The 25,189-nt window shown below is 40.5% G+C and overlaps 1 protein-coding gene across 3 annotated transcripts in view; it reads left to right on the top strand.

Moving 5' to 3' along the window:
* DZIP1 (DAZ interacting zinc finger protein 1) overlaps positions 1-24,024 on the top strand; it is a 52,956-nt gene extending 28,932 nt beyond the window's left edge. The window contains exons 12-22 of one of the 3 annotated variants that reach the window (XM_082602396.1): positions 974-1,030; positions 3,343-3,399; positions 7,588-7,647; positions 12,193-12,332; positions 15,478-15,640; positions 15,934-16,063; positions 16,643-16,696; positions 18,048-18,238; positions 19,377-19,507; positions 20,729-20,903; positions 22,888-24,024. In XM_082602396.1, coding sequence (XP_082458522.1) covers positions 974-1,030; positions 3,343-3,399; positions 7,588-7,647; positions 12,193-12,332; positions 15,478-15,640; positions 15,934-16,063; positions 16,643-16,696; positions 18,048-18,238; positions 19,377-19,507; positions 20,729-20,903; positions 22,888-22,964 — 1,235 coding nt within the window. In that variant the 3' untranslated portion in view covers positions 22,965-24,024. The remainder of the gene's footprint in view (positions 1-973; positions 1,031-3,342; positions 3,400-7,587; positions 7,648-12,192; positions 12,333-15,477; positions 15,641-15,933; positions 16,064-16,642; positions 16,697-18,047; positions 18,239-19,376; positions 19,508-20,728; positions 20,904-22,887) is intronic. The other 2 variants (XM_082602397.1, XM_082602398.1) reach the window with 2 other exon arrangements.
* Positions 24,025-25,189: the final 1,165 nt, after the last annotated feature.

The following is a 25,189-nucleotide window of genomic DNA, read 5'->3' as shown; positions in this document are numbered from 1 at the left end:
GATTCTGCATTGTGGTAGGCTGGGGTTAAGGGTTTGTTCTAAGTATAGTGGGGGGATATACAACCTACTGATGGTAGCAGTGATAGCCATCCATCTCCGTTTCATTCAAGAGCTAGTCCAGAAGTGGGGCTGGGAGCCAGAAGTGCAGGGTCTCCCAATACAGCGTAAAGCTTGCCTTTTGCCTGGTTTTCTTCCGAGTGATCCCGGTCTTGGTTCCTGTACATCTCAGGTTATTAAGGCATCTTTGTTTACTTGAGGGATGCCAACTGGGGATTGATAATGGGTGTTATGAGCTGGGCTTCCTCCCTGTCTCTGGGGGCCGAGGGAGACATGGGCATATCTCGGAAGTATTGCAGGTTCAGTTCCAGACCACTGCAATAAAGCCAATAATCACAATAAAGTGAGTCACACAAATTTTTTTGGTTTCCCAGTGCATAATAAAAGTTATGTTTATACTATACTGTAGTCTATTAAGCATACAATAGCATTATATCTAAAAAAAATACACATACCTTAATTAAAAAATACCGTATTGCTAAAAATGCTAACCATCACCTGACAACGCAGGGTTGCCACAGACCTTCAATTGGTAAAAAATGCAGCATCTTCGAAATACAATAAAGTGCAATAAAATGACGTATGCCTGTACAGTGACCTACACACTTGTTTCCCTCGTTTTGAGATAAAGGTTTGGGAAGGGTGGTGGTTCCCTATAACTTCTCTTGGAATAGTAAGAGTTCAGGTAGTGAGGAATAACTGTATAATTACTTAGACAGCATACACATTTGGAAAATAATTTTAGAAAAAAGTTAGCTTTAAAAGATGTATGTTAAACATCTTTTTTGGGTGAGTCGCTATATGTTGGTAAATATCATTGTTTTTTTGGGGGGGAAATATTAGGATATGCACTAGCAAAATATAACCCATAGCTTGTGATTTTTGTTATTAATTTACTTTTTTTTTGTTATTTCAGGGAATCCTTTAACCTCGCAAACTTTTGAATCTAAGCCAACTACCCCAACTGTACCTAGTAAGTTTCTATAATAGTCTCAGGGTTCTAAAGATATTTTTAAAGTGCTAAACCCATACATAACTTCTACTTACTGTTTTTAGAGACATTTCTTTGAACATCAGTGTGTTTGGAGATTATATAATGATCTATTTTGGTTCCCAGATTTGACCTAGTTCTAAAACCCAATATTGTAAATGTCCGTGTGATTTTGTGGTGATTTGGGTTAGCCATACCTGTTACCTTACTATTACCTTATTACCTTACCTGTTAACCTTATTCGCCTAATAAAGGAACAACTAAAAGTTCTTCGGCATCGCTGCAGTTTGTACTCTTGGATTTCCCAAGGTCATACACTGCGACCACCACGCTGTGTGTCGTGGTCGCCACATTTTGGCATCACTGAGACCCAGTGCTGCAGGGTTTGACGCGATGGTCCCACCAGTCACTCCCTTGAAGTCAGCTCAGCACAGCTGTCTTCCGGAGCTGTCAGGATTTGGCCAGAATCCAAAAAGACATAATCTGTACAGTTCAAAATGGACAGATTGTTTTCTTAATAATAAATAGTTGAAATATTTTTGTTTCCATTCAAGAAAGCATGTGTACAGGATCTGAATAACCGGGGAGAGGGCCTGCACTGAGGCCGGGCACTGAACAACCGTTCATATGGGCCCAGGACTTGTGATGATGAAAGGACATTGATGAGCGTGTTTGGGAATTTGGCACAATTGACTGGAAAGAGCTAATTGTTTTAACTGCTCAGCTGCTGCTTGCGGCCTCTTGATGTTGCTTCTGGAAGCTGAAGAGGCTGAGAGGTGCTCAGGAGGAGAGGGTAGTTTAAGTGCCAGGAGGAGAGCTGAGGGGAGAACAGAAGCATTTCAGAGACGTATGGAAATTTAAAAGACTCAATTATTATTGTTCATATTTTAATTATACTTAGCACAATATTGGAACAATAATGTGTTCCAATAAAACTTTATTTACAAAAACAGGTAGGGGCTGGTATGTCTGTCCCACAGGCTGTAGTTTACCAGACCTGGATCCAGATTAGCAAGTTGTAAGTGGGTTTGAAGGCCATATTTCCAGAATTGTTAGCAGTTTACCCATAGTTAGGAGTTGAATACTTTCACACTAGCCATTGTAAAGACAAAATTGTATGCCTATAGGGTAGCTGAAGTTTGTGAACAGTATTTTTTAGAATAGGATTCGAACTAAAGATCTATTCTAATAAGCTAGGGAAAGAGTCAGTAAACTAATAGACAAATAAATAAATAGTTGAGAGAGGAACCTCAGATAGGAATTGTCAAATATTGGAAGAGAGGCTGTAGAATCTAATTTTCTGAGATATTTTGAAGTACAGGGTGTTCAGTCTTACTTGAATCAGGTATACTCCTCTCTGAAGGCTGTGGCTGAATTAATGCCTTCTCACCGTGTCTTCCAGCCCAGTGATTGGGGTAGTTTTTTTTAATTGGTTTATTGTACATGAATATTCATAGCAGCATTATTCATAATAGGTAAAAAGTGGAAACAACCCAAATGTCCATCAACTAATGAAAAGATAAATAAAATGTTATCTGTCCATACAATGGAACGTTATTTGGCCATAAAAATACATGCTGATGCTGACACATGCTACAACATGGATGAACCTTGAAAACATGATGCTAAGTTAAAGAAGCCGATCACAGAGGACCACATATTTAATTGTATGATTCCATTTATATGAAAGGACCAGAATAGGCAAATCCATAGAGACAGAAAGTAGATCAGTGGTTGCCAGGCGCTGGGGGGAGGGAGAGATGGGGCTAATAGATACGGGTATTTTTGGGGGGTGTACATGTGGTGAGAATGTTCAAGAATTAGATAGTGGTTACGGTTGTACAACTCTGTGACTGTATTTTTTTAAGTTAATTGAAGTATAGTTGACTTACAATGTTGTGTTTAATTTCTGCTGTACAGCAAAGTTACTCAGTTATACATAAATATTCTTTTTCATATTCTTTTCCATTATGGATTATCACAGGGTATTGGATATAGTTAGTTCCCTGTGCTATACAGTACGACCTTGTTGTTTATCCATCCTATATATAATAGTTTGCCTCTTTGACTATGATAAAACCCACTGAATTGTATATTTTAAGCGGGTGAGTTATATTTCCATAGGCTGTTATTTAGAAATTGGTTTAGCTTAGTCGGTAATATCTTTTGTCTTTTGTCCCTCATCGTCTGTATATACCTTGACTAATTTGATGAATATTTGGTTATCATCATGTTCAGGTGCTGACGCTATAATTACAGAACACTGTGAGCTTTTTCTTTTTATGCTTTTTCAGTGAATGCCCCAGCCCCACAGACTTTGGATGCTAAGTCAAGTCTAACAATGGCACATGGTAAGTTTCAGCAAAGCCTCAGCGTTCTATGTACAGTTTCCACCCTGAGTTAGGTAACTTATTAACTAAAAGTGCTTCTGTGTGGGGTAATTATGCCAACAAAACGTTTTGGTGAATGCAAAACAGTTAATAAAACTGCAGTCTTCCTATGTAAAGTTACTGTGAACTGATCATACCCACCAGTCATAAAGTATAAAATGTATCTATTGCTGGGCTCACAGGTACAGATTTTAACTCCGGGTAGTACTTGGATCATTTATGATATTTGGGAGAAAGTAGTAGGTATTGGGTGAGAGGATGACTTTCTACTAGACCAGCCAACCAGCACATGCCACAGGGCATATGTGACTGTTTTTATAACTTTCAATGTGGCAGCAAGTCACCTTTTTTAAACAAACAGTTTCAGTGATTGGTTGGAAAAAAGCTAGAAAAGACATGTGATGGAAACCAAAAGAAAAAAGTAGGAACCACTGGATGAAACTGCTGCCAGGATCCAGTTCTTGGACCAGGCCACAGACTGATAATTATTATTAACATGATCCAGTAGACAGGGTGAATATTTATAGACATGTTTTATTTTTATACAGCTAAGGTGCTAACAGTTTTTATAGTATCTGTTTAATATATTGTTTTCCTAAAGTCTGCTGTATATTAAATGAATTAGGATGGGAGGGGGACCACCTTTTTCCTGTCTTACCTACAAATGCTTCTGGAATCTAATGATTACTTCATTCCACTTCTCTTTTTAGCCTGTTAGTTAAGACTTAAATCTGTGGTCAGTCGAGTTGGACTTTTTTGTCTTCAGAAATATTTTGGTCCATATATCATGGCCTTTTGTAATTATCCTTTTTACTCACTGACTGATTCATGAAGTGTTTATTGCCCCTTACTTTTTTCCTAAGATCATTTCAGGTGGATCGGTTCCCTTTGGCATGTGTTTTTAATACGTAATGCATAAATTCTTCACATATTGGATGTTATTATTTACAAGTGTTTAGAACATGCAGGGTTTTTTCCTTTGAACCAGTAACAGAGTTAAAATGTATGTTTGACCTATAGAAACTGCCTTTAATATTGAAGATATGAGAAAATTATCTCTGGCAATTATTCCCTATTCATTTTATTTATGTCAGGTCTAAAATCTCTCTGTTGCCTCCTTCTTTAAGGTTGATTTTCTTTTTTTTTTTTTGGTGGTACGTGGGCCTCTCACTGTTGTGGCTTCTCCCGTTGCGGAGCACAGGCTCAGCGGCCATGGCTCACGGGCCCAGCCGCTCCGCGGCATGTGGGATCCTCCCGGACCGGGGCACGAACCCGCGCCCTCTGCATCGGCAGGCGGACTCTCAACCACTGCGCCACCAGGGAAGCCCTAAGGTTGATTTTTTTTCCACTCTTTTTTAGATTCTGTTCCCGTATAGGTCCATTACAGAGTATTGAATAGAGTTCCCTGTGCTGTTCAGTAGTAGGGTTGATTTTTATAAGGCATTGCTGGCTACTTCTTTTTTGTACCTCAACACGTGTTTTAGTTTCTTTTGTTTCCCACCTTGTTCTTGTTAGCCTCCTATCTGGCATTACACGAGGGCCATATTTTCTTCGTTTTATATTTTTGGTACCCGATAAAGGACACATACAGTAGGCATGTAATGCTCTCTGGGGCTGATTCCAGGGTCCTGACAAATCTATCAGTCTTAGAGCACTGTGTTCTGTGTGGACCCTGGCCTGAATCAGCCATGCCCCCTTGCTGGCATCTGTTGGGATTGAAATGCTCATTTTAAATGCCAGCCAGACCTGGCACGAGGCCCACAACCCTTGGATTGGGATCAAAGCTGATTTGTGGGCATCTCAATGGGCAGGGGCAGGGGAGGAGGCTTGGTGGCGGCCCACTGCCTGGCCACCCCCAGCTGTGGCAGCTTCCCCAGGTGCTGGGGGGCAGGGGCACAGGGAGGGCTGGTCACGTATCGCACAGCATTAATTAGCCCAACTTCCTCTCTGTCCTTCCTTTTGTTCTATCTCAAAGCTTGATGAGGTCCTTTACCATGAGAAATCTCATGATTACTCACCGGCTGAGGTTGGGTTCCCTGAGACGCAGACTCTGGGCTGGAGGTTTGCGGGTGTCATTTGGGCAGTGCTGTCAGACAACACCTATGAGAGAAGCAGGGTTGGGCGTTAAAGGGATGTTGATCCCACATGCAGCTGCAGCGGAGGCCTCAGCAAGTCTGACCAGGAGCTTTAGAGTTGGGGTGGGCACTTTGGAATTTTCCTGGATTGAGGCCGTCAGTTATAAGACATGGGTTGCCCCAGGGAGGGGGCACGCTCCTTTCAGCTGAGACAAAGCAAAAAGTAGGAGCAAAACGTGGCAGGAAAGCACTGGATGTGAGTTATTGGTGCAGACGAATTGTTGGGCTGAGCATAGAGTATGCAAAAGAGATTTGAGGGGCTTCCCTGGTGGCGCAGTGGTTGAGAGTCCGCCTGCTGATGCAGGGGACACGGGTTCGTGTCCCGGTCCGGGAAGATCCCACATGCCACGGAGCAGCTGGGCCCGTGAGCCATGGCCGCTGAGCCTGCGCGTCCGGAGCCTGTGCTCCGCAACGGGAGAGGCCACAACAGTGAGAGGCCCGCGTACCGCAAAAAAAAAAAAAAAAAAAAAAAGTCTAGTTAACATCCCTTGCCACACATAGGTACACATTTTTTTTCTTTATTTGTATCACTTTAAAATCTTGATGCTGAATAACAAATATGAAAGCACCTTTTTGATGCTCACCAGTTGTGTTACATGGATGGAATTACAATGTCCTTTGCAGGGCCATGTTTACATTTCAAAATTAAAGTGGACTCCTATTTACTAATAGGCTGTGTTCCGAAAGTTCTTTTGAAAGTAGTTTAAAATGCATTTCTCCCATACAGTCAATGTCAGATATGTTGAGTAGATTGCTGAACAAGCTGTAAGAGCCTATTTTTAAACACCTAAATATAATACATATTTATTTGTATATTCCTATTATATGTATATGTGTGTGTATGTGTATATTTGTATATGCCTAAAATAGAGTATCAGAAACACCCTTTAGTAAATTAAAAGCCAGACCTTCAAAGTAGGAGGTAGTAAGTCCTAGGTAATACGTGCAAAGCTCTTAGATCTGTGCCTGGCAGCCCGGTGAGCACTGAGGAATTGTTGCTATTATTAGCCTCGCCCACCCTGGGGTCTGGTGGCAGGATGAAATGACCCCCGTTTTGTGGGAGCAGGTGGAGAGCTCTCTGGGCAGGTGCCCCATGTCAGTCTCCAGGCTGAAGATGAGGGGCCCAGGCACCTCCTAAGTCAGACTTTCGGTTGCATTTCATTCTGTGCCTAATGCCTGACTGCTGTGGTTAGTTAGACCTTCAGCCAAAACCTGACCTTCTCCATGAAGGAGCTTTCCCTCTGTTGATTGGATGGGGTTTGCTTTATCCGTGCTGCCTGCGGGTTTCCTTGTGTGTGGGCACAGTGACATTTCCCTGGGAAGTCACCCAGAGGCCTCATCTCCGCTGGCCACTGTTCTGGGGTGGGATTGGGAAAAGCCTGTCTTCTCTCTCAGCTCCTCAGCTTCACCCTGGTGACTCTCTGGGAGCAGAACTAGGTCTTGAAACGTGGTTTAGGGACACGAAGGTGTATAAGAATGGGTCTCAGTCCTGCTGCTGACCCCAGGATACCTCTCCTTGCCCTTTTACCATTCTGGTCCTTCCACTTAAAGACCCTGGGGCTGGCAAGAAGTGGGAATCCCAAGGCCCTGGGGATTTTTTATGTTTTTATCTTTGGAAATTGAATATTTTCAATAATTTTCTATCTAGCCACCTGGTCAAGATACAAGGAAAATATTTTTAGGGATAAGTGAAGAAGATCTTTTGCAGTTGTGTTCTTGTGCCTTAAAAAAATCATGTCTGGCACTAAGTTGATGAGCAATAAATTTTAACTTTATTATTTAAAATGTAATTTCCTGAGAGTGGAGTTAACAGAAAATACGCAGCAAGGGAAGATACTATGGAAAAGCGACCAGCTTTAACTGGCAGCCTTTATATTTTTTTCCCAGTAAATTCTTGCTATTTTAGGCATGATTAAAATACTGTGGAATGATATCTTTCAAAATTGTTTGAAAGGAACTAATTTTACTTTGCTGTTGACCTATTTGTACTATTCTTATTTTTCCTCATTAATAGAACAGGCAGTCTCATCACACATACTGGAACCAATAGAAGAACTTTCAGAGGAAGAAAAAGGTAAGAAAGAGCTTGATCAGGGTTTATATCTGCATCAATCACATTTCGATGCTAAAACCCAAGCCTTGGAAGTATGATTCAGTGTTTTTTATCATAGTGTATCAAAATTAGGGAAGACATTTAGGTTTGGATTACATTTTCAATCTACATGTAGTATTCTGTCATCCTATTCCCCCAATGTGCTGTTATATTTTCCCCCCGCTTTACTGTTTCTTAGCATATGAATAAGAAATTTCCTGTGTCAGTGAACTTGAAAAAATATTTTAAGCCTTTATGTCAATGCAGAGATTTTTTGATCAGATGACAAGTCGACACAGTTGTGTGCCAGATTATACAAAAATATTCATGTCACAGTAGTTATTTCTCATGCCCTGAATCTATGAAATGAATAGGTGAAGTGCCCATTTCAAAAATTGTTTTTAATAACAAGGAAGGCATAATGTCTAAGCTCTGAATGTGGACTGTTTACATGCAGAATATCTTAATGGCAGAATTTGGGAGCTGTTACAGGTTTGGGGAGATAATTAAAATTATTGCTGCTTCCTCATTTTATTTGGTAGTAATAATAAAACTTATTTTCTATCAACTAATCTTTGAAGCTTATGAATATTTATTTACATTATTAAGAAGATTTTCTAATGCTAGATTTATCCTGAAACAATTATGTTTGAATCAGTTTATCATAATTTTCTCCTTAGTAATAATAATGCTTTACCATATTTCACTTCTTTAGGAGAAAGCAAATTGTTAATATTTACGTGGGCTCTGGTTTTGTCATTTTTGTTAGGAGAGAAGTAAAATTATATGTTCTAATATGTGAATTCTTGATATTTGTTATAACTTCTTATGTGTTCTCTAGACTTTTTCCAGTTTTTTTGTTTGTTTGTCAAGGCTACAAATTGAGAAGGGACTACATCAGGCATATCTATAACATCTACATGATGTGTATTTTCATTTTACTTGCATGTAACATGCTTTCTCTCTCCTACATAAGTATCATTTATTGATGTCTGAAACACAAAATCCCTTATTCTCAGAAGAATCTATGAAATGTGTCAGGAGGTTCATAGGTAGGGTCCAAATGTTTGAAACTGGAATCGCAAGTCATATAGTTCACACTCATTTAAAAATGAGTCACCTTGTTTCCAAGAGGAATCCTGATTTGCCCATCATCCCCATTTCAGTTCCAGGTTTCACCCACTGCATAGTCTGCCTGTGTTTCTTTTAGAATTCTACCTAGACCATGTAAGGCATGAGTTAGGGATCGTTGACAGCAAACACCATCATCGGCTGTTGCCACATTTAGGGAGCTGAGTTGGGAAAGAAAATAATCTTTGCCACCCTCCACGTGTTCAGACACAGCTCTGGTGAGGGATGAGAAAGTGCTGAGGACCGCTGAGAACAGCCAAGTCCCAGCGCACTGCCACAGAAACCAGTGACCGCATCTTTCTAGTGCCTCCGTGGAGCCAGCATGCTGGCAGCAGATTAATTGCCATCAATAAATTCCTCAGCTTGTACTAACATTTGCAGACAAATGCCTGTGCAGATAAATCTTAGCAATGGTTTGCAAAAACAGTACAACTTTTTACCGAGAAGTAACTCATATGAGACTGTTTCTTCATCCTTACTTTCTGACAGTTGTGTCGAGGCAGACTTGATCTTGCTGTTCTGTAGGATGTTAGAATGTGAGGGCCAAGAGGAATCTTGGGGGCTATTTTATTTTTCAGAAACTTGAAATATGGGGGGATTAGGAGCTTGCTCCAGGTTGTCGAGTTTAATTAGTGACAGTGCTGGAACTAAAGTCTAGGTTTTCTGTTTTCCGTAGTTTAATGCAAAGAACAAAGAGATGGAGGAAGGCAAACTGTTCCAGCCTTTGCAGGACTGGCTGGGTGACCTTTGGGAAAGTCTCTTTACCTCTGGTTTTAGAGTCCTCGTGTGAATAATGAGGAGATTGAGTACTAGATGATCAAGTCCCCTCTAACTCAGAAATTCTGTTGTGTTTTGCTTCATTTTGCTTTTTGGGCGTTTGTTTGTTTTGTTTTGTTACTACTTGCTTTGCGCTACAATTATTTGCTTACCATAAATGGTGTGTTGTAAGTCTGATGTAACTGATCACACGTGTGGGTTAGTCTGGCCATCTGCTTGGGCATGCTTTAAAATTTTTAATTAGAGGAAATGCTGATCTCTAGAACATTTTGTCTTGTTGATCTTGGTGAGCAATACGTGCTTTATTTAAAATCTTCAGCTCTGATTGTCTTTCAAGTAATTCATTTCACCTTTACATAAAAACTTTATTATTATTTTTTCCTATCCACTCTACCTTCTTTCTCTCGCTTCTGTCAGCCAGCCCCAGCCTTGTACGAGTTCTTCCTATTAAGGGTTTTCTAATTATTCACAAATGCTTTCCAAAGTGAGCACAAACATGTAAAGGGAATTTGAGGACAGAGGGAAATGTTTAATCTTCTGTCATTTGGGGGAACTTGGACATCAAAATGAACTTGTCTTCAGGGGTTGAGGGTGAACCCAGACCCGTCAGCAAATGAATTCAGTTACTGCCATCAGAGGCCTTGCAACTCTTCTAGACTGGCCAATCCATCTGGGCATCACTTGACCCCTGCAGGTGGCCCCATGTCCCAGAGCCTCTCTTCAAGCTGTGCTTCTGTGTCATTCCTTATATCTGCGATGCTGGCCTAAGAATTTTCTTTGCCTAATTGGGGTGGGAGGCGCATCTATTTCAATGGTAGCTCCATGACTTCCAGGTTCTCTCCTGGTACGTCCTTTTACTTTTAGCCCCAGACAGTTGCAGACTTGCTGGCCAACCAGCAGCCAAAGCCAGTGACAGCTGTGGCTGCAGCTAAGCCCTCTAGATTCTGATGGATTCAGTCCCTAGGACAGAAGTGTTTTTTTGTGTGTGTGTGGTTTCAGAATAGTGGGAAAACAACAGCATGAATGCTGACAATATAAAGTTTAAGATTACTTCTGATTTTTATTCATATAGAATCACATAAAATTTCATAGTTTTGATTTAGCAAGCCACCAAAGCAAAGTATAGAAAAGCATCATCATGCAGGATTTTCCCTCCTATTTAATGTACAAATAGTAATTTGACCAGTTTTGCCTTCAGCAAAACTGTTAAAATTAATGAACAGAAATATTCTTTACTACTGGACTTGACTAGTATTTAGAAAACATCTTAACCAAAAGGCATATTTTCAAGGTCTTCTGCAAATCCACATGCCATCAGAACCTAAAAATTCCATCTGCTGAGGTGGATAAGACCACGGAACAATGGAGTATCTGTGAGGACCCGCCTGCAGCCCCAGACCTAGGCAGTGGCATTTGGTGCCCCCTTCTTTGGGCGAAATTCTTTTGTTAGGAGAATAGACTTCCAAATGATAATAGTACCATTGTCACAATCTCCCAGATCTGCCTTTGGATGTTCACGAAGGGTCTCAACTACCCAGCACTGAGTCTTTTTTCCTTGAGGCTTTTTCCTTGAGTTTCCTTTGACATAAGGACTCAGTTCTTCAAGGTCGTTGTAATCATGCCCCTTTCTCCAAACCCTCTTAAACTAGACATTTTTTGGTAGGGAATAAAAGGAATAAGGAAGGAAACATTAGGAGAATCTGGCCTGTTATTTTTCTTTTTTTTTTTTTTTTTTTTTTTTTTTTTTTCGGTACATGGGCCTCTCCGTGCTGTGGCTTCTCCCATTGCAGAGCACAGGCTCCGGATGTGCAGGCTCAGCGGCCATGGCTCACGGGTCTAGCCGCTCTGAGGCATGTGGGATCTTCCCGGACCGGGACACGAACCCGTGTCCCCTGCATCGGCAGGCGGACTCTCAACCACTGTGCCACCCGGGAAGCCCTTTCTTTGTTTTTAATTATAGGTTGTTTTAAGCAAAATATACTTTTCCTAAGACTTTTTTTAATTTCGTTTTCATTTTGATAAGTATTTTGAGAGGGATAATAATCTTCACATTTTGAAATTTTATGTGAACTTAACCTCCACTAAATTTATTATATAAAAATTTAATTATTTAAAAGACATAGGGCTTTTTCTTCCTTAAATGATACCTAAACTCTAACTGAATTTAGGAGTAATGAATTCTTGAGGAAGTAGTACAAATAATTTTAGGATTAAACATTAAACTTCTAAATACGTTTTTCCAATTTTGCTTCTCTAGAGACGTATTTCCCACGTTATTTATCTAGCTATAATTTGATTAAGTGATCAAGAAAAAGTCTTGAAAGATACTGAAGTTTTGAAGCAGACTTATTGGAGTATAATTGCTTTACAATGGTGTATTAGTTTCTGCTGTATAACAAAGTGAATCAGCTATACGTACACATACATCCCCATAAGGTAGTTTTAAAAGCTACCGTACTTAAGCATTATATATTGTGCTGAATGACTGAACTATTCAAAAACTTTAAAACATTATAAATGCTTGCTTGCTGTTTAGAAGTTGTGTTTTGCCATTTTCTGCTTAGAGGTTTAATGTATTTGTTTAATTCCTTTTTAATACGTTATAAAAACTTATTTCAGGAAAGGAAAATGAACAGAAATTAAATAACAAGATATGTTTAAGGAAAATTTTGAAGACTAACTCTTCCCTCCTTAAGGAAATAAGAACAGTCTTCAAGCAGAGTTTGGTGGAGAAACTGGAAGCCTTGGGGATTAGTGCAGTAAGTTCACCCACTTTGGGAATATTTGCTGTTTTGTTTTGTCTTGTTTGGCTGCACCGCGTGGCTTGCGGGATCTTAGTTCCCCAATCAGGGATCGAACCCGGGCCGTGGCAGGGAAAGCGCGGAGTCCTAACCACTGGACTGCCAGGGAGTTCCCTATTTTGTTTTCTAAATAAGAAAGGATCAGAGAAGAGAAGAAGGCATGTCAGTTCTGTCACATATGGAGACCGGAGGCTAATGTGACATGATTCATTAAACACTTCAGCTGGCATTCACGGGGTGCCTGGCACCTTTCAGAGAGCTTTCCAGATAGTAACTCATTTAAACATAGAAACTAATCTCTTAGGTAGGTGACAATATCATCTGTATTTTACAGAGAGGTGAAGTAACTTGCTTCAGGTAACATGTTCGTGATGAAGGAGCCAGGGTTTGCATCCAGGCAGTTGCAGGGCTGCTTACATTCTGATGTTAACTCCGAATTACTGCCTGTTACAAAATCAGCACTCAGGCTACCCTTATTAAATGAATGGATGAATGAATTGTATTTCACACTGTTGCCAGATTGAATCGTTCTGTACATCATGTTATATATACTCTTTGCTTTTTACATTTTTCATTGCATACATAAAATACACAAACTTAATTGGACAACCTGAATTTATATACCTGTGTGTGTATGTGTATATACATCACATGTGCATATATGTATGTGTATACAAAAGTATGTGCATGGAATGTGCACAGATACGTGCACATGTACATGTGTGCATAACGTACATGCAATGCATGTACGTTTGTGTGTGGCTGTGTGTAGGGTGTTTGTGTATGCGGGTGTGTGTATATGCACGTGTGTGGATATTGTGTATACGTGTGTGTGCATAAATCTGTGTATGTATATATGTATACATGTATATACACATGTGCATGCATTTGTGTGTATCTGAATGTATGTGTGTATATACACATATACGTGTGTATACAGATTTGTATGTACATGTGGGGGGGGGTTGTGTGTATGATCTGTAACCACCACCCAGATCAAGAAAGAGATCCATCATTGCCAACACCCCAGAAGACTCTCTTTTGCTTTCCTTAGTCAATATAACTCCGGACTCCCCAGCCAGACGTAATGGCTATTCTGACTTAGTTTTTTTTTGGTTCTTGATCCTCATAGGAGTGGCATCCTACACTGTGCTTTATTTTGTGTCACTTCTTTTGCTTATGATTTTTTCTGTAAGCTTCATACTTACTGTTTCACTTAGCAGTAGTTTGTGGTATAGTATTCCATTGTATGAATATACAACATTTTATCTATTCTCCTGTTGATGGACATTTGGATTTTCAGTTTGGGGCTCTTTTTGGCCATTACATTCTTGTGCATGTCTTTTGGTGGACATAGGCATTCCTTTCTCTTGGATGTATATTTAGGAATGACATTGCTGAGTCTAAGAGTATACATGTTTAGTGTTAATAGGTGTAGCCAAATAATTTTCCAAAGTGTAAAAGTTTACACTGTCCCTATCAGTGTGTGAGAGTTCCAGTTCCAGTCTGCATATGGTTTTGGGGTTATATATTTTATTGGGGACGTTTCCTTTTATCCTAAGATTATAAAAACACGCTATATTTTTTTCCTAATGCTTACATAGTTTTTTGTTTGTTTACTTTTTTTGTCTATCTGGGCTTTAACAATTAAGTTTGGAAACAGTGAGTTGGAGATCTAACCTTATTTCCAGTTGGATCAGTTGTCTCAATATCTTTCATTGGGTAATCCACCCTTTCCTTGTTTGTTCAAAATAGCAGTTTTATCATATAGGACATTTTTACATACATCTGGATTTATTTTTGGACTTTCAACGGTTCTGCCCTTTCAACTATTTTTTGTATTCCTTTGCTAACACCATACTGGTTTAATTTTAGTAACTTTGTTCTGTACTTTAGTATCTGTTATAGGTCATGCCTTTTTCATTAGTCTTATTTCAAAAGTTTCTTGGCAGTTCTTCCATATTTTGTTTTACAATGAACTTTAGAAACAGCTGCTGCAGTTCCAGAATAACCCCTGTGGGGATTCTGATTGAAAATGCCTTAAATTTTGTGTATTATTTAGGAAGAACTGACATTTGTACAGTATTGGGTCTTTCCATCCAGCTGCAGGGTACAGGAAGACATATTCAACACCTGCTCACACAAACAGGTGGTCGATCCATAATGACAGATTGTAGGATGTGAAATGAAGGAAAAGTAGAGGGGAATGAATAACTGAGGTCAGAGAAAACTTCTTCTTGGAGGTAGCAGTTGATCTGATGATGGAGATTTCTGTCCCCTGAGCAACTGGGAGGGTGGTGGAGCCACTTCCTGGGATGGGGAAGACTGAGGGGAATGGTGGGGAGGAGATGGGAGTGTGTGTGTGTGACACTGATATTGAATAAATGAATAAATAGCTCTTTAAGTGGTTTTCTTCTGTCTAGATACCCTTCAAATCCAAAAGAATTTTCTCAAATCACCTCTTAAATTATGGCATTTTCCTAATTGAAAACCTCTGAGGATTTTCACTTACCTGTGGAATAACCAACCTTTAAGCTTTTCATTTTGGCATCAGTCTCCTTTTCTGCTCTCCTCACCCATTCCTCTGTAGCATTAACCACTAGACATGCCTTGACTGTTTCTGTCCCATTGCCTGCCTTTCCCGCAAGGTGATCCCACCCATCTGGAACTCTCCCTCTTTCTACTTGTTTCACTCCACCCATCCTTCAGGCACAGCCCAGCCTCCCCCTGAAGGCTTCTTGGCCCAGTGGGGCCTCTGACAGCCCCTCTCCCTGAGTTCCTTTAGCCCTTGTGGACTCATTCGGTCCTTGTCACACACCTTGCACTGTTGGTTAATCAGTCACACACACGCCTTCCATGCATTTGGTCCTGGCCCCTACAGCCCCGTACCTTAGCCAGTCACGTACAATCATACACACATGTTATGTGTCCCACTGCCCCGTGAGCTCCTTTTGGGACCGGGACCGTGTGTTATATGTCAGGGCATCCCTCACCTTACATGCAGCAGTAAGGACGAAAGGTTGGCATGGTTAATGCAGACAAATGTCCATGAAATGAAAAACATCCCAGGATAATTGATTAACTTAACATTTTATTCCTTCAGGATACACGCAGTATTCCAAGTGACCACTTGAATAGAGTGCTAAGAACCGTAGAATCAGTAAGACATGAACGAGAAAGACAAATACCTAACCTTCAGCAAATTCGTGAATTCCTTGAACATCAGGTCAGCCGTAAAGCTGAGGAGAGAACACTACTGTCCACAGGTAAGCCTGCTACCAACTGCCATTTCATTTCTGCAGATGGGAGCAAAATAGAACAACCGTTTCATAATTTTAAATGGTTCACAAACCTTGGAACTTAATTGGCAACTCTATTATTGTTTGAACCATTAAATGTTGGGTCTTAGATTGTGGTTTTTACGTTAAAAACCCCCTGTAGTGTAGAGTCTAGACCCTAGAGACAGGCTTGTTCGTTTCAGTGCCAGCATAGACAGTATTGTAGTATTTTATTCTGCTTTTCACATCATGGAGACTCACGAATGACACTACTATTCCAGACAGGTCCAGTGCTTCTCAAGTGGACACTCTTTCAACTGGAGAAATACCCAAAGCAATACATCTTCCTCCCAAAAGCAGACAGTTGGTTAGACAAAGACCTGTTTTTACCAATAGGACATCTGTTCCAAAGTGAGTATTTTCAAGCCTAAAATTTTTTTTATTAACGTTCGTCTCAGTCAGCTTGGGCTGCCATAACAAACTACCATAGACTGGGTGGCTTAAACAACAGAAATTTATTCTTTCACACTTCTGGAGGCTAGAAGTTTGAGATCAGGGTGCTGGCACAGTCAGGTTCTGGTAAGGTTTCTCTTCCAGGACTCACAGACGGCCACCCTCTCACTGTGTCCTCACATGCCAGGGAGAGCAAGAGAGCCCTGGTCTCTCTTTGTCTTCTTACAAGGACACTAATTTCTTCATGTGGGCCCCATCCTCATAACCTCATCGAAACCTAATCACCCCATCTCCAGATACCATCACACTGAGGGTTAGGGCTTCAACATATGAATTTTAGGGGGCCACAAACATTCAGCCCACAGCAGTGTTTGACCCAACAGAGAATCACACTTGGAACGCTTACCCATCTCTCATTGTCTCAGGGAGAGTTGCTGCTGCTCACCCTTTAATAAAGCAAAAATCACCAATTCTATAGAAATCTATTTTAAATTACATTATTCACTTACACCAGAAATATTTTTCTCTTGCTTTTAGAGTTAAGAAAAATATCACAGAAGATCATTTTCCCCAAAAGTCTTCAACTATTGAGTGAGTACTGAGGGAGCAGGGGGTGGTGATGTTTAAAAATTCTTTTCACTGAACATTTCTTTCATTGTAAATTAGTATGTTCATTGTGGTTCACTAGAGCCATAATTAGTACACATCATATTTAATCTGTGATTCCTTTGTTACATCTTTGTTTCTTTATCAGATATTACCTGGGTCAACAGCACTTATCCCATGTGACCTCCATTAACAAGTGGGACCACACCTGAGTCATTTCTATTATTTTTTTTTTTTCCCCCAACTGCCCACCTCCTGCCCAGTGTCTAGTAATGTTCGATAAATGTGTGATGTTGCTTTTTAATGTCTGGATCCATGATAGTGTAGCCGGATGACATTTTAGTGTTCTAGCTCCTTGTGGAAGGTGATAATCTCTCTTAGGCTCTCTTATGATACTAAGAACCCTAGCTCAGTCATTCCTTAACTGTGTGACACTGATTCAGTTGCTTGCCTGTTAAAAAGGCTCTGTTTTCTTATCTGTAATATGGGATGATGCTACCTTTTTCACAGGATAGTTCTACAAATTAAATGAGAACATATGAAAAGGGCTCAGCCTCAGTACTTGGCACATGTGGGTACTCAATAAATTGTAGGTATATTATTGTTATTAATTGAGTAGAACTAATTTTATAATAATTGAATTCATCATCATTGACTTGTTCTGGCGATATTGATGCTTTATTTCTTCATTAAGGCATTTTGTATATATACTAGAGACAGAATAAATATATTAAAGACAGTATAAATAATAATTCACCCTTCAAAAGTACTTTTCATGTACATAATCTCATGGGAAGAGCCTTATTTCATGGGATGTAGTGTAACTGAACGTTGTGTAGAATTTAGGTGCTCAATGAATATTTTTTAAATGAGTAAATACCACTCTGAATTTCTGTTTCACTTTAAAATGGGGTGATAATTCATGTGATGATACAAATGAGATTACATATTTATGTAAAAGTCCTTTGTAGGGTGCCGTGTAAAGGTAAGCTGTAAGTAATGGCACTATTTTAAAAGATGACATAGTTTTATTGCAAAAATATTTTTTTCCACTGTGAAATATTTTTCTTAGGTGTGTGAAAACCAATATTAAGAATATACAAATTTGGGCTTCAAGGAGTAATGTCCTAACTTCAGCTCATTTTGGTAAATATGCCATGTGTCTGGCAGGTCTGGATTTGAAATGAGTCTTCGGCCTTTTGTGGCCCTGGCTGCCATCTTGTTCTGTGGCCACATGAGTGTCTGTTATGCTCTCTGGAGAAAATTCCCACTGCTTTAAGGGACACGTGGTAAATCCTGAAAACAGCGTCCCCCATTTGGGTTTTGATTTGTTTAGGACCTCTCCTTTCAGTTCAGAGGAAGAGCTGGATATTGAAGACCTCCAGGCCTGTGCCTCGCCAGACTTACTTCCTGTGCGGTCATCTAAAAGCAACAAGAATAGCTTTGGAAGGAACACCGTCAAAAGTGACACTGACTGGACCGAGGGAAGTGAAGTGGAGGACTCTGCTATTTCTCCCAAGCCCACAGGTAAGCTTTTGTTCTTGAAAATCCCTCTGGAAATTTTGTTTAGGACAGTGGTTCTCACCTAGGGGCAGCAAGCACTGGGAGTCTGAGCTGAGAAAGTGCCCGAGGAAAGGATGGGGCTAATCCAAAAGCTGCTGCTGCCTAAAGAAAATGGACAGAGCTTAGCAGGTCATTGATATTCAAGTGGAAGGAGAGGAGGGGGTTGGGGATGCCTGGATGTATTAGTAACAAATATAAGGGCTGCTGAAACAAACTACCACATACTGTGGGCTTAAACGACAGAAACTTACTGACAGGAGCTGGAAGGCCAAAATCAAGGTGGCTGAGGGCTGTGAGGAGAGGATCTAGTCTATGCCTCTGTCCTTGGCTTGTAGATGGCTATCTCCTCCCTGTGTCTGGTCACACTGACGTTCTCTGTGCATGCATCTCTGTCCAAATTTTCTGCTTTTGTGAGGACATCAGTCGTATTGGATTAGGGTCCACCCTAGTGACCTCACCTTAACTTGATTATCTCTTTAAAGGCCCTACCTCCAAATAAGGTCACATTCTGAGGTAATGGGGGTAAGGACTTCAACATACGCATTTGGGACACGATTCAACCCCTAACACTGGGTGACCTTGAGAATAACTGTTCTAATACACTGTGCTGCCTTTTGGATATGAGGCAATCCTAAAAGAACATAAGGTCCAAGTTGGTAACTGCTGATAATTTGCTAAAGAGAAGTGACGCTGAAGGGTCATTTTTAAAAAAAAAAAAAAGAAATTCTGTTTAGTGCAATTTAAAAATTATATATTTTAAACACATCACATATAATTAGTTTATTGTATATAATTTGTATATACCATGTATTTATATAATTATGTAAAATATAACTAATCATTTAAAAACAACTGGTTTTGAAAATATATGAATATCCCATTCATGCAGGCTGCCTCACTGAAATTAAAGTTTCCGACCACGTACTTGAATGAGACCATCCTTCTTTGATTTAAAAATTTTATTCTTCTATTCTAGAGGAACATGATTTCTTTAAAGGAAGTATTTGCAAAGCTTAGACTCTCTCAAATTGTTTGTAAGGTTATTTTGGAACTGAAGATATAATTTTTTTTAAACTTCACCTATTTTCTGTGGGTCCTATAGGAACCTCCATTAAAACATTAACTGGAAAAGTTGAAAAGACAGTTTCAAATCACAGAAGTGTGAATAAGCCAGTTGGTGGGCGTAATGTTGCTGAGACGTTCATCGAAAAAGCACAAAAAGAAGATCTAAAGGTAATAGCACTTTTACTTGCTAAGCATACACAAATTCATCTTTTAATGAATATACCTTAATAATTGTATTTTTTACAGTGAAATGTAAAACAAATATAATTATTTAGTATAGTAGAGGTTGAGATTTTTACATTGTCTTGTTTTCAGTATCGTATTTCTTCCTATTCCATAGAGAATTAAAGATATTGAAAGGATAATGGTAATAATACGTCCTATGCTTATCAAGTTTTACAGGTTTTCACAATCCTGTCACGTGTATTATTTGACGTTTGCAGATATTAGGTAGTTTGTTCACAGAAACTTGTGACTGATTAGAATCTGGGGGCTTCAGATCTGAGTCTAGGAACCTTTCTGCCACCGTGGCGAGACCTGGAAGTGAAATAGGGACTTTCAGGGTTGGGTGCCAGAGTCGGTGGAGAGATGCTTCAGGTCCACGACCCAAGCATAGGGCAAAGCCAAGCTCCCCTCCGCGAGTGGAGGAGAGGCCCTGACACACTCCAAGGTTCCACACCAGGCACCGGAAGTGCTTCTGTGGACAGAGACCTGGGCAGGCTCGTCTGTGTTGATGGAGTCTGGCAGTAGTAGTTGCTCTTTTCTTAATTTTTCCCTTGCATTAGATTTCATTCCTCCCCTGCTCATCTGTGGAATCCAGAGCATTTGGTCAAACTATGTTCATAAGTTAGTGCCATTTGTGTTACACAGCCAAAAATGACAAAAAGTCACAAAAGGTCAAGAGAGAGCCACCACGTCTTCCTTAGAAGGGGCGCCGGAGAAACACTCCTTTAGGAAAACTCCTTTAGGTCAGGGCCATTTCTGCAGGGCCCGCATGTGATGTCTCCTGCAGTTAAATGTCTTAGTATCACAGAGGTAAGAGCCCCAGAGCCAGCCTAGCTGCTCCTTGGGGAGCATCCTGACTTGACTTCTACAACGTAGTGTTCCTGGAATTTGCTAAATTCATGATTGCTGAGTAGGAAACGTTCATTTCCACAGCAAGGAACAGAAAAAGAGGTGATTCCCTCTGCTTTCAAAGCACAGATTTCCAAATCCGTTTCATTTCCCCTCCAGGGATGACCACACGACCAGATTGGGGGGTCCCTTGAGGCTCCCAGCTTCTCATCATTTACTGTCAGTGGCCCAGTCTGGCCAACAAAGTGGTCAAGGGGCTCGAACACGCACAGTTTCTTTAGGAAACATTCATTATTCTCCACGTATTTTTTTCAGTGTGTAGATGTGGACGATGATGACTGGGACATATCATCCTTAGAGGAAGAGAAATCTTTGGGGAGAAGAATTGGAAGAGAACAGAAGGAACCTCCACCTGTGAAGAATGAGTCAAATTCTACTCAAGTGCCAATTGCCTGGGCTGGAACTAACCTGAAAGGGCCAAAGAGAGAAGGTTCGCTGCTTTGGTGTCTAGCAGAAGCTTCTATAAATATCTAAGCTATGCTAATATATTATCAGACAAAAACACTGTTGGCATAACAAAGATCTTGCTTTCCTTACATTATTTTAACAAGGACTGAATGTGAACAACTTACTGATTTGTATATATTTACTAATTTTCTAAAATTTAATTTTAGGTCTAATCCTTAGTCTTTAAATTTCTAAAGTATCTATTTTTGAAAACGCCCATATAAATAGTCTCTTCATGCAGATGCCTCATGGAAATTTAAATTTCTGATCATATACCTAAATGAGGCCACTTTTTCTGACTGTCTTCTCGTATTCATCTGTCTACATGTTAAATATTTTTATTTTCTTCCAAGGAAGATTCTCCTTGTAGCACTGTAGCCAGTGGGATGAATGACAAGTGAAACCATCCACTGCTATTGTTCCTATTCACCCAGGCTAGAGTCTGGATAATAAGTCCAGTAACCTACCTCTCAACCCATTAAATTTATTTATTTATTTATTTATTATTATTATTTTTTTTTTTGCGGTACGCGGGCCTCTCACTGTTGTGGCCTCTCCCGTTGCGGAGCACAGGCTCAGCGGCCATGGCTCACAGGCCTAGCCGCTCCGAGGCACGTGGGATCTTCCCAGACCGGGGCACGAACCCGTGTCCCCTGCATCGGCAGGCGGACTCTCAATCACTGCGCCGCCAAGGAAGCCCCATTAAATTTTTAAAGTCAGAAAATATAATTTGTATTTTTTCTATCAGAGTAATTCTTCTCCACGCCACCTCTCAGCCTTTCTTCATCTGTGGGTCCCATGAGCTGTGCCTCTGAGTAGCGGGCTCAGACCCCTATTTCTAGGCTCACTGACTTTAGACGTGAACTGTCGAAGTTCTGCTAAGACAGAGGAGGATTGGGCTCCTTCCCCACTCCCTGCACCCCTCATGCCCCCTCTTCAGGACTTTTGTTCCCACATCTGTAATTTTAAACAAATACATGCACATCTGTACTTGCTCTGTCTGTAGCAGGGCCTCCTGCCTCATCCCGCACCCCCCCCCACCGCCCTTTGTAAGATGAGCCATTGCTGCCTCTACCTTCATTTGACCTCTTTTCTCCACCAACGTGTCAGTCATAACACTGACCTTCTGTTCTGTCACCGTCATAAGTTTTCTGTGCTTTGTCTCAAGAGCCATCCTAATCTTTGAAAAAGCAAAAGACATGTTTAGGGCTTCCCTGGTGGCGCAGTGGTTGAGAGTCCGCCTGCCGATGCAGGGGACGCGAGTTCGTGCCCCGGTCCGGGAAGATCCCACGTGCCGCGGAGCGGCTGGGCCCGTGAGCCATGGCCGCTGGGCCTGCGCGTCCGGAGCCTGTGCTCCGCAACGGGAGAGGCCACGGCAGTGAGAGGCCCGCGCACTGCAAAACAAAAACAAAAACAAAAAGACGTGTTTATGCTACGGCGACTCTGTGAGGACACAGGGCCAAGAGGATGCCCTGAGTACATTTCCTCCCTCCGCCCCAATGTCATGGCCCCACACCCCTTAAAGAAATATTTCTGGAGTCACATGCAAGTGGAATTCTCAGCTCGCTCCTGTTTCAGTGGCTCAAGGCACTTTTGAACTAACTTCATGTTTAAGCTCATCTACCCTAGAAAACCTGGGGTACCGTTTAATCCCTCCTTGGCTTGTTAATTTTATTCTCCTCTCTTTACCACTGCCAGCCTCCAGGCCCTGTGCTGAATGCTGGCAAGGAGAGGCTGGGCGGAAGCTTCCTTACGAGGGCCCCGTGAGGCTACCCCAGAGACCTGGCCATCCCGTGGGTGGGACTGTCCGCAGCCTCTTTCACAGTTTGTAGGAGCTAGGGGTGGGGTTGCGAGCAGACTCAGACACGAGTGATGAATTACCCTCTGAAGTTGCGGATTTTTTACAGGCTGGACAGCGTGCTTGTTTCATCACTGGGGCCTCCCCTCCCCCCTCTCTCCCTCTACAGGACCTCAGGATGAATCCAGCCTATTGCAAAGCAGCATAGTAACCCTGACCGATTGGAGTGACTCTTCAGATGTGTAACTGTCACCCCACGCATCAGGAGGCCCTTCCAGACGCCAGCAGTATTGCAGGATCACAGTATTTCAGTACTGCCTACACGACTCTAACGCTTCTGCTTGGCAGCATCTCCTACAATAATAAGGAAGCTGACTCTCAAAGAACAAGAGTCCCTTTAGTGGCACCTAATGCGGTTATTACAAAACAAACTGTCAGCAGTATTTTGAAGCATATAAAGGTGTTTAAGACGGCTGCTGCTTAAAAACAACGTGTCACTGAAGTCATCAAAAGTTTTTTCTTCAGAACGGTACTCTAGTGTTTAAGTGTATTTTTTTTTCAACTAATCTTTAAGTGAATTTTTTTAAAACTTCTTATAGCAGGTTTTGGTTTGAATTAAAACCTTTTTTATATCTTTCTTATGTATGTTGTCACGTTGGAAGTGTTTTATTATAAAGTTCTGTTAGTATCCTTAAAATTGAATTAGTGGAATCAGTGAAATCTTAAGAGATTATTTATTTTTCATATAGAAGTAAGTTTAGCATTATAAAAATATAGCTAGGCCCACGTTAGATAACTCCATTTTCCAGAAGTACTTTTACCATATGCAGCTTTGAGCCATTGTAAGCATGTTGTTTTATTTTAGAACGTTAAATACCATTTCTGTGGCATCATCTTTACCTTGGATATTTTATGAATAAAATGTAGCCAGTTTAAATGTCAGTTAATTCATCGCACTATAAACAGAATAGATCGAGTCAATACTGAATTCATGTGTCTGTAGTTTTTTTCACTTTTTTAAAATGCCCAACCTGTATTCTAAAGTACCTCAAAACTTAGTTTTGTTCTTAACAATGACATTGTCAACATTCAAAAAGTTCATATAAACTGTTTTCTGCATTTTTTGTACTTTGTGGTACTATCTGTACTCTGTTTCCAAAAAAAAGTTACATTTTAACTAAATGGTTTTTTGGATTTTGGATTTCTTCATTTTGCCAACCTTTCAAGTAAAGCCCTCCATTACATCCTTGTGACTGTGGCTGAGTTATTAGAGCTGATTTCTGAGTCAGGCTCAGCTCGTTAGAGGATTTAAGCTTGCCTTGGTAGCTGTGCCATGTAAACACACTGACCTAAAAGTTAAAACAGTGTTTTATCTGTTTCTGCCCCACCAGAGTCCTTTTTACTTGTGGGCCACTCTCACCCTTTTAAAAACTTCCCACAAAGGCCAATTTTATGCAGATGTACTCACTTTATATATGTTTCTAAAAGCTCTAATAAATGCTGAGTCAAATCTTCACTGTAGTAGGACAGAGATAAGGAACCTACAACAACACCTAAGAAGGAACCCAGGCCCTTACATTCACTCACTTATTCCACAGATCTGTTGAGCTCCTTGTTTGTTTGTTTTTAACATGCATTGTTAGTTCACTTAATTAGAACAACCTTGAGACACAGTTATTATAATTTTCTTGAAGATGTGAGAAACAGTTATACAATAACTTGCCAAAGCCATACACTTAGAAAGTGACAAAAGTAGCCTTTAAACTGGGTCTCAAATCCAAGTCCTGGGTCTGCCAGGTCTTAATTCCCGAGCAGAAAGGGTTGGGGAAATATGATGAATGTCCGCTAAGGAAACCCAACAGTTATGTTGAAAAGACCGATCCTTTATCTGTTTAGTCCTGTCATTTTAGATTGCACTAGAATTGGCATGTTTGTTTTCCTTTGAGCTATCGCCTTATATTTCTCCTCACTGACACACAACTAATATGTTTCTGGCTACTGACACAGTGTTTCTGCACTTTGACCCCTTCTCTCCGTAAATTCTTCAGAAGCTAGAACAGTTCAGTACAATCAAAATATTGTCTTCACCAGTACAGCTCTGAAATTTAAAAATTTGTTTTAAACACACACTCACAAAACCCGGCCCCGCCACTGGCCTGTAGCACCTAACCTCCCTCCATGGCTTTCAGTTCATTTGTGTCCCTGGAAAAGGTATTCAAGTATTATTATTATGGTCTGGAAAAAAAACATATATATATATATATATATATATATATATATATATATATACACATATATATATGTGTGTACATACATATATATATATGTGTGTGCAATAAACTTGTTCTTTTTCTTTCATTGAGCACTTCCAAACAATGTGATTTTCCTTTTTAAGTCTTTCACGCTTGAGGAAAATGAAAATGTTATGGTCACCCATGCTGTGATTAGTATTGGAAAGGGTCTGACTCATA

This window comes from Mesoplodon mirus, assembly GCF_964341445.2.
Source record: "Mesoplodon mirus genome assembly, chromosome: 17".
Lineage (NCBI taxonomy): Eukaryota > Metazoa > Chordata > Mammalia > Artiodactyla > Ziphiidae > Mesoplodon > Mesoplodon mirus.
Note: the sequence above shows the minus strand (reverse complement) of the source record. Positions and strands in the feature narration are given on the sequence as shown.